We start from the raw sequence: 10,440 nt of genomic DNA, 5'->3' as shown, positions 1-10,440 counted from the left end.
GGACCGGGGCACGAACCCGTGTCCCCTGCATTGGCAGATGGACTCTCAACCACTGCGCCACCAGGGAGGCCCCCATTCACTAACCTTTGATAATATTTAATTCTCAGTGTTTAGCTTGATGTCAGAATGGAAAAATATCTTCCGCATGTCATGACTTTCAATGGTGGTTTTCTCACTGATCAGAGGCATTTTTTGTTTGCTTTTGGATTCAAGGCTTATGTTTTAATAAATGAAAAGAGTTATATTCATTGATGTGATAGTAAATGTTTAACAGCATGCACTCTGGGAGAAGAAATTAGAAGCTCTGATTTGACATGATCTCAGACACAATAGAATAAATAACCTTAAGAGCATAGATTATAGTTAAAATAGGAAGTGATGACTTTTTAGTATTTATTTTAGTATTTATTCCCTTGGCAGCTTTTCTTAAGTGGGATTCCTCAAGAAAATTAAGTCCTGTAGAAAATGATTTAAGGACCTATTTTCTTATTTTTGTCAAGGATGGTACATATCTAGTCTATTGTAGATGCTTAGGTAACTTATTACTTATAATGGACACCTTAGGCCTTGGTCCTGGACAATCAGCATCAGCATCATCTGTACGATTGTTAGAAATGTAAGTTCTTGGGCCCCACTCAGGACCTATGCAGTCTAGAGCTCTGGGGCTGAGAGCCAGCAATCAGTGGTTTAACAAGACCTCCAGGTGATTCTGACGGTCCCAAAGTATGCGAACCACTGCTCCAGAGTATTAGGATAAACTCTCCCCCCAATCCATTGAGAAAGTTTGCCCTATGACCTCTGAGTCCTCTGCTTCCAGCCAATGGAAAAGGAAAGAATGTGTGCAGAAACCTCACTCATTTTTTAAAACGGTCAGCCTAGAACTGACAGATGTTACCTCTGCTCCCATTCTACTGGCAATAAGTAATCTTATGGTTACCCAGTGGTGCACTGGAAGCAGCTTGTATCTGCTCATGAGGGTCTGTTAGCAAATTTTCAGGCATTTTGTGAGCTACTTGACATCCTCATGGTAAAATTGGCTATAGTGGGAGTATTTACACCACAGAAATCAGAAAACACTAAAATCAGTCTTTTCCCCCAGACAGCCAATTGTTAACATATACCAGCACGTCGCGGACCATATACGGGCTTGGCTGACTCTACTGGGAGCTCTGCAGCTATAATGACCCTCAAAATGGTCCTGCTTTGAACCAAATTGGCTGAGCTTTTATACTCTCACCTTGATCAGTCCTTGAATGAGGGCTACCCTGGGAAGGGCATGCCCTGGGGCAAGGCAGATCTCTTCAGCTGAGACAGTCCCTAAAGGGACTGACAACTGAAGGATGTCTACTGAAATCTTCTTCACCATTTGGGACAAGAGTCCTTCCTTAAAGTAGACTCTGAGAGGCTTATCCCCATGTGTACCACAGCCCCTCTCTCCAAGGCTTGCTAATAAGATTGATCTGGGGTGAGTGAGGGCAGTGAGGTGTTTTTAATGTTCTCTGGAAAATTCTTGTATGCAGCCACATTAGATACTTTTTAAAAGAGTCAAGCCAATTGCTGAGGTGACACTGTTTTTTGTTTATTTGTTTTGCTTTCAGTAATGTTTGCGCTCTACTTCCTTTCAGTGAAATTGCGTCTGGAGCAACAGCCTGTATGCAGTAAACAATTGATAAAAATTTGTAGTGTGGTTGGCTAAAACAATTAAAATACCTTTGAAAGGAATTCCACCCAGAAAAGTTACTTTAGAAATAAAATACTATAGACATACAGTAATGTATTCACAAAATAAATTAATAACTTCATGAATTAAGTTACTTCAAGATGTTAATCAAATAAATAACATGTGTGCTTTTCTATTAAAGAGGAAGTTAGAAGATCTGAGCTCAGAGTGGAAGGCGGTAACCCATTTACTTCAAGAGCTGAGGACAAAGTGGCCTGGCCATACCCCTGGACTCACCACTACTGGAGCTTGTAAGTATGCTGGATCACATTCTCTGTGGCTGTAAACACTTGCTCAAAAGCACAACAGTGAGATGATCCCTGGGTAAAAGGGAAAATGTGTTGCAATTCTGAAAATAGGGATAAGCTTGTATTATTTACTCTGCAAAATGTCTTAGAGTAGGTTCCTTAGAAATAGACTGATTCAGAGTATGGAATGACAAAAGTATATTGGGGTGTGTTCTCCAGAGATGCACCTACAATGAAGAAAGGTCCATGGCAGCGACAGAAGAGGCTGAAGGGTGATTTGACTGCAGCAGAGGCCTCAGCCAATTCCACAGGAGCCTTAGAGCTGGGCTGGCTCTGCAGAGCTGTCCTGAATTGCAGGAGAGGGCCTGGCCTTTGTATTCCTGAACTAGGCAGTCATTGCCCAGGGGCTTCCCGCTGGGAGGAAAGGGAGATCTTAGAAGATTCTTCTGGGGCCAAAGGCAATTCCAAGTAAGGAATACCATCAACAACCATTCCTTCCAGTAGCAGGGATGGGTGTGTTGTCCCTGAAGAAGGAATCAGGGTGGAGCTCCAGAGTAGCCTCCAAGACTAAATATGTGAGGATTCCATCTCAACAAATCCTGTATCCTTTAGATAATCTTCTTCAAATATGCCTACACAAATTCCTGAAACCGCAGAAACACACACAGTCCTCCTAGCACTTCCCCCTGTCCCATTTAAAAGCAATTTTAAGAGCTCTTCCATTTTTAGTTTAAGAAAAAGAAAAATGGACCATGACTACCACAATTAGACTTGGGAGAGGAATGTTTCTTCATTTAGCTATAGTCTTAACTTTTGTTTCTTTTTGCATATTTTCAGTCTATTTTATTTCACTTTCTATTCATTTGTTAGTAGAAGGTATGCATAAAATCTCATGGCAATGTTAAGGCTGGCTTTGAATCTCATGGGCAAGGAGCCAGAAAACTTCTCTGCTGTACGAATTCTATAATTAAGCAGAACTAAAAAAACATCCTTGGTTGTTTTTTTCTGTTACTCTTTTTTGCTTCCGTTTTTTTTTTTGTTTTTTTTTTTTTTTTTGGTCAATCTGGGACACCACAATTGCTATATCAGGGTTTATATTCAACTAATTATATCAGGTTTATTTCTTTTTACAACCTGTAATTTTTGGTTCCCTCAGCACATATGCATAGTTTTGTCCCTATATAATCATTTATTGGTATTTGTTCTCTAGCTTTCTCCTGTATGTTCAGCCTCAGGCTCTCTAACTCTGTAACGAGATTGGGTTCCGATGATTTGTTTGTAAGTTTGTTGAACTCTGAACATAATTAGGGTTTATGCCCCTATTTAAGCTACTATCACGTGGTTGGAAGGTTCCAAAGGCAGGGCACAGAAATCTGTTTAACCTGTAAAGTACCTAGATGTGACAATAATATTTCTAATGCAGAATAGATTCAAAGTTCCAGTTTCGGTTTCCAGAAACATATTTAATTCATCCATTTAATAAGTATTTATTGAGTAACTTCTATGTATTGAACATCATACTAGGTGCTGAGGATGCAGCATAGAATAAGTTAAGGTCCCTCCCTTCATGAAACACATATAGTTGACCCTTGAACAACATGGGTTGGAGCTGTGTGGGTCCACTTATGTGCAGAATGTTTTCAATAGTAAGTCCTACAACACTACATGATCCACAGTTGGTGGAATCTGTGCATGTGGACATGGATACAGAGAGCAGACTGTAAGTTATCCATGGATTTTCGACCGCAGTAAGTCGGCGGCGCTAACCTCAGTGTTGATCAAGGGTCAGCTGTACTCTGATTGGAAGAGAAAGATGATGAGCTAATAAAGAAGAAAACAGATACTATCTCGATATTGTTCAGAGTTATATTGTTCACAGAGTGATATCAAATGGACACTTGTTAGAAATGCAGAATCTCAGGCCTCACCTCAGACCCAGACCCAGTGCATCAGAATCTGCATTTTAATAAGATCCGTAGGTGATTCGTTTGCACACTGAAGTTTGAGAAGCACAGTTACGGAGAATAAGAAAGCAGGGTAAGAGGAAAAATGAGTGGGAATGAAGACATGATTGTCTGTAGTTGGGTCAGTGAAGCTTTTCTATTAAGAGACGGCTTAAGAACATGAGAAAGTTGATGGAAGTCAGGAAGTAAGCCTGGATGTATATATCCAGGGGAGACTGTTCCAGGCAGAGAGAGAACAACCAGAGCAAAGGCCTTGAAGTGGAGCAAGATGCGGGAATAGCAAGGAGACCAGTGAGGCCAGAGCAGAGGGAGAGGGAGGGGACACATGGCCAAAGCAGAGGGAAACTACATCTTTCATCTCTCCTCCCCTACTTCCTTCTCCCCCAACTAAGTGTCTCATCTGCCTTACTACTCCTTCCCTTCCCCCACTTCCTCCACATTGCCACCACTAGGGAGAGTCTGAGAATGCCCTCAGCTCCAAGCCACTGGTGATAGCTGGTGGAGTTGGGGCCAGAGATGGAGAAGAACTGAGGGAAAGAGGAATTTTCTCAAAATCAAGGCCTTTCATTCCTTATAGCAAACTGACACAGAGCTGGGCATAAAGTAAAAATGTTAAATGCACAAATGTTAAATACAAGTGAGTCAGGTCCAGAGCTGGGCACCAAAATGTTACTAAACTCAGGTCCGGCTGCTCGCCACTTGAAAATCAATACCCAAAAGGCAGTTGTTGGTGGAAAGGAAAGTTGCTTTTAATCAGAAAGCCAGTAATCTGGGGAGAAGGTGGACTCATGTCCCCAAAAAGCAACTCCAAAGATTCTGCTCGGCCATGAAAGTTTTAAAGGAAAAAGGGGCAGTAATCTCAGTTAAAAATTGGGATGGGGGTCAGAATCATTGCCATCCCCCACTGCCTGCAGGCTTGTCGACTTCTTGTGATCTTTCTTTAGATGTTATCTTGTTCACACAGTTTGTTCACGAGATTGCTGAAAGGGAATCTAGGGAAGAGATCTGGTCATCTGTTAATTACTTATTCTTCATTTCTACTTCTTAGATCTATGGAGAGAACGAACAGGTTAGGCAAGGTAGTGTGTGATCAAAATATTTGGAAGGTGTGCTAGGGCCAGAGGTGAGTAGAGCATGATGGTTCCTGGTTTAAAGTTAGTGACAAGACACAAGGCACCTCCTGCAGAGAACTCTTTCCTGTAAAGTGCTCTTTCCTGCCAAAAGCTGCTTATCAAATCAAACATTCTTTTTTTCTTTAACATGGTGGTTTCAACATCAGAATTGAACTAAGAATGTTTAACTTCCTGGAAGTCAGGAATCTAATCTGAAATAAATACAATATAAAAAGGGAAAATATAATTTGTAATACAGCTCTGATATATGATTATCATTTCATACACTATATTGTAATACCATATAACTTATCATTCATTGTAGTAAGTTTTTTCCATTGCACTCCTCCTGTTGCGCGAGCTGCTTTTACGTATATGTCTTTATCCTCAAAATAATTGCCAAGTATGTATGGTTATACACAGTATTTTTAAGGTAAGGATCTCAAGGCTTGGAGGGAAAATAGTTAGATGAAGGCCACACAGCTGGGAGGAAACAGAGCCAGGATTATAATCCAAGTGTGTCAGGCTCCAAAGCCTGTGTTTTGTTTTGCTGTGCCTTGCACTATCTCTCTGTCCAAGAACCTAATGGAAATTCTAGATATGAAGGCAGCTAGCCAACAGTTAATGTTATTTAACTTAGTCTTAGATGTATGGAGAGTAAAAGTGAAACACATTTCTCTGTCTTTTTCACTTAAGGAGTAGAAAAAATCAGCTTATTCTATTTGAATTTCTTAAAACCACAGAACTCTGAACCTAGAATAATCATTGAAAGTATCTAGTTGAATATATTTCTTCTGTATGTGTGGAAACTGAGGCCCAAGGGGCCTTTTTAAAAATACTAAACCAAGCTCCTTTATGACTGCTTACTTACATTATGTCATGTGATGAGGTGGTTCTGCCTGAGTTGTATAAATTGTTTCAATTAGCAGAACAAATAGGCATACTGGACAAAAACTTTTTGCAGTTGTTGCTTAGACACCTAAGTGTATCAGTTTTCTATCTCTGCATAAAAACACCCCAAATGTAATGGCTTAAAACAAGTGTTATTACTTGCTCATGATTTTGTGGGTCTGCAGTTGGGCTGTGATTGACTTAAGAGGTGTTCTGAAAGTCTTGCTAGGGGTCATTCATGTACATGCAGTTATCTGGCAACTCAACAGGAGCTAGATGGATTCACTCAAGTATCTGACAGCTGGCCGTTGGCTGGAGAACCTTGGTACTTCACAAGGCCTATCATCTTCCAATAGGCTGGACTGGGCTTCATTGTATGGCATTCTCAGGGCATTGTTTCAAGAGGATGAGGGTGAAAGCTACAAGATGTCTTGACGCCTAGACTCTGTAATTCATACATCACTTCTGCTACATTCTGTTGGTCGAGGCAAGTTTTCAGTCCAGCCCACATTCAAGGGGCAGAGAAATAGATCTCCCCTTTTGAAGGGAAGAGCTGCAATGTCACCGCAAAGGGATGGGTGTACAGGGATGGGAGGCTTTATTGTGGCCATCTTAACACCCAAACCACTACATTGAAGAAACAGGGGGAAAGCAGAGATCAAAGTGTTGGTCTATATGCAATGTCCTATGCCAGTGACTCTCAAACTTTATCGTCAAAATCACCCATTTCTTATCAAAGCACAGATTGTGGGGATTCGTTTCCAAAGTTCTTGATTCAGTAGATCTGGGGTGACTCTTGAGAATTTGCATCTCTGAAAGGTCCCCAGATGGTGCTGATGCTCCTTGTCCTGGGACTGCACTTTAAGAACTACTGCCATAGGCCTATGGTAAGTGGGGAAGGAGTTCATCCCTGCTTCCTGCGAGCAACCTAGTGTGGAGCCTGAGTGAGAGCCAGTGCTGTGGATGCCAAAGGGACCTCCACGTTATTTCAGGACCCCCAGCCCCAGGACTTTGTAGCCTGGGAGTTCAAGTAGATGTACAGCACGCCTAGGCAGTATTTGCCTAGCAGAGCAGCTTAGAGACCTGTGGGGAGAATAGCCATGCTTATACAAAGCTCCCCTGGAGACTCTCATAAACGTTTAGGTAGGCAGGACTTTGAATCAGACTGAAGGCCTGCTTGGCAGATGGAGGCAAAGCGCCAGCAAATCTGGTTGTAAATGTCAATGTGAATCCTTTCTTATCCACAAGCTGCTGGGTCTGGGAACATTCACATACCACAATACCCGATTTAGCATTTCCGAAAGAAATTGCATATAGAACGTGCTTCATGTGGAGACTCCAAATCAGGATATTGGAGTTCTTCAAATTTCCCAGGGTAATAACTATGAAATGAATGACCATTGTATAAATAGACACATAGAAGTGCCAGTTAATAGAGGTTTCTAATTGATTAAACACTGGTAAAACCATCTCTTCCTGTAATTAATTTTGGAGAGAGCAAGTCTCAAGTGTAACTAGGAAAATGCTGCACTGGAGGTCAAGAAGCCTAAATTCTAATCTCAGCTGTGCTGCCAACTAGATAAGGGATCGACACACTCTTTTTGCAAAGAGCCAGATAGTAAATATTTTCAGCTTTGTGGGTCATGGGATCAACTTTGTCAGTGTATACTAAAAGCAGCCAAACTGTAGACTATATGTAAATAAACAGGCATGGCTGGGTTCCAATACCACTTTATTTACAGAAACCAGAAGCGGGCAGGTGGGAAAAAATTTGGCCCTTAATGGCCTACCCATATCCCCTCAGCACTAGTCCTTCTTGTAAACCCTGAGGCTTCTGAATGCAAGCACCTGGGACTCTGCCCAGGTACTTTCTCTTGCCATAGGAGAAGCTCACCCACTTGCAGAGCAGGTTGGAAGTGCTGGGAAGGAGGCATCCCTAGAACAGTACTCACCCACTGATGGATAGAAGTTGATGCATAAATATTGTATCCTCTTTATTCCTTGGGTAGGACAACTCCAGGGCACGGTTCACACCAGACGTCTCCGGGGGTTGAACCACAGTTGACCACAGTGATAACCTGTTTATTAGCATGCCCTGTAGAGACTTCCTTCCCATTCCTATACATCTCCTTACTCTTCCACCACAGCTTTCTGGTATCATCTACCAATTAAACTACTTGTAATTAAATCCTTGCCTTAGAGCCTAGTTCTGGGTGAACCTAAATTAATACAAAAGGTCTTATAATTACTGCCATGGTTTTACCTTTTAAATGAGTTTTGTTGTGATTCCCATTTTGTAGATGAGAAGACCAAGGGACAGAAAAAGGAAAAATTGGTCCAAAGTTACAAAGCTAGTAAGTGGCAGAGTGGGTATTCAGAGATTCATCTCTGTGATGCCAAAGCATATGCTGTTAATTGGAACACTGTATCTCAAGCAGTGATTTATTTCTCTCCATCTGGGTTTTTGAAGGCTATACTTAAATACCAAACACATATAACATTATTTATACATTTATTAGTCAAACTTCACTTGCCTCTCTAGAGTTGAATAAATCATCCCAAGGCTATTTCAGTAATACTTTAAATATTTAGGCAATTTCAGAAAAATATGAGGTTAATTGGAGCTTAAATATAATCTTGGCATACTATTTATTTGTTTGATTTAAATTGTGAGAAAACAATTCATTTATTGTGAAAATGGCCTTTGTTTATCTGTAATGGTCATGAGAGAAGAAGGAAGGAAGCTGTCAAGTAACTCTCACATTCTTACTCCTCCTTTGGGTCCCCATCCTTCTCAGAAACACAAGGAGGAGTGCCACCCCTACCCCTTCCTGTTTTGGCTAGGTTTCCGACTGTTAATTCTGCTTCAGCTGAACCTTTAGGATAAGGCACATCAGTTTCAGCCAAGTCTTTCTCCGTCTCGTTAACAGCTAACTACTTTACTGAAAACACCTAGAACAAGGCTATACCATCATTGGTTTTATAATTAAAACCTCTAAACCTTAAAAACTTCCTGAAAGTCTGAGACACTAGGTGTAAGATTTTATATCAACAAGTGAGGTCCCCTAATCAATTATGACAACAGGATAAGAAATGAATTTTTGACCCTCCCCAAGAGAGTTCAAAGCCCTGAGGAACTACAGAGAGCCTCCAGCTCTTGGCAGCAATAAACTAACTAATTAATTAATTAACTAACTCATATTTGTATACATCAGTGAGGTGAGGGTGCTTGAAATATAATGAGATATGGTACACTATACAAAGGAAAGTGACAGCAGTAAACCCTGGCTGGGGAGGCCCCAGTGTTGGTCACATTGATCAGAAGGACGTCTTTGGATGTAGGCCATGGGAGTCTTTGGTCTCAGGCCAGGTTCTTCAACAATGTTCCCTGGTTCACAGGGAGGATATAACAGTGGTGTCATTGTTAATATCCAAGAAAGTGACAGACTGTGAAAACTAGAGTATTTAGATGTTAATATCCATTTTGTGATGATGACGTTCCCTTTGTTCTTCCTCTCTTAACCTTTTGGCAGTTTTATTACTTGGTTACCATCTCCGTTTAGGGCTGAGCTTTGGGGTCTGAACTGGCAAAGGAAGAGAAGCTCCAATCCATCCTTTCTAATGCTTGTTGGAAGCATTCCTGGAAGTTTCAGTGTGTGTGTGTGTGTGTGTGTGTGTGTGTGTGTGTGTGGAGGAGGAGGAGGAGAATAACATCAGTGGATGAATAAAGTATTCTGATCATTGGAGATTTTTCAATTACCCATACCCTGCATTTTAACAGAAATAAAGGGTTTATTACAGTAAAATTACCTTAGCCTTCTTATATTATTTAACTCCTTCTAAAAAAGGACCTTTGCTGGAAATCACTATAGAATACACCATAATGTTGAATTTCTTCTCAAGCCCTTATCAAGGAGAAATTAGAACTATTTAAACATATTCATGAGAATAGGTACCCCACAACCCACAAAAGTAAGACTTCTCCATATATTCCTAATATTTTCCAATATTTCACTTAATCATTTTGAAATTGAATATAACTTAACCCTCAAAGAAAGAAGATTCCGAAAGGAAATTGTAGCAGTTTGCACTTAAATTGTAGATTCTAAGATTGTGATCTGAAAGGCCTTTGAGAGGTCATTCGTTCTTCTCCGCTATCTTCACGAAAAGATCTTTCTGTCTCTCAGAAGCAATCTTAAGGTTAACTGCATACTCCTTTTAAAAATCAAGAGTAGGTGGCGTTCCACCACTGCTGACATACTTAAAACCATCTTTCAACTGCCTAACCCAAGTTCCAGTTACTGTCTAAATTACTTTTGGAATAGGAAAAGTACATTTAGACATTCTTTGAAGTCTGTTACTTAATCTCCCTTCAAACTTTCCTTTTCTGGCACAGATCAGGTGAGTGCCCATGGCCTATGAATAAAAAAGCTGTCTCAAATGTTTAAAACATCTCTGTTTCTCCAGTGTTTAAACATCTCTGTGCCCCCGCTTCTAACCTCCCA

General features: G+C 40.8%; 1 protein-coding gene across 15 annotated transcripts in view; it reads left to right on the top strand.

Annotated features, from left to right (window-relative positions):
- DMD (dystrophin) overlaps nt 1-10,440 on the top strand; it is a 2,398,628-nt gene that overhangs the window by 1,623,550 nt on the left and 764,638 nt on the right. For all 15 annotated transcript variants that reach the window (XM_055081921.1, XM_055081920.1, XM_028482834.2 and 12 more), the window contains one exon: nt 1,863-1,971. In XM_055081921.1, the coding sequence (XP_054937896.1) occupies nt 1,863-1,971 (109 nt within the window). The remainder of the gene's footprint in view (nt 1-1,862; nt 1,972-10,440) is intronic.

This window comes from Physeter macrocephalus, chromosome 21, assembly GCF_002837175.3.
Source record: "Physeter macrocephalus isolate SW-GA chromosome 21, ASM283717v5, whole genome shotgun sequence".
In the NCBI taxonomy this organism is placed as follows: domain Eukaryota; kingdom Metazoa; phylum Chordata; class Mammalia; order Artiodactyla; family Physeteridae; genus Physeter; species Physeter macrocephalus.
Note: the sequence above shows the minus strand (reverse complement) of the source record. Positions and strands in the feature narration are given on the sequence as shown.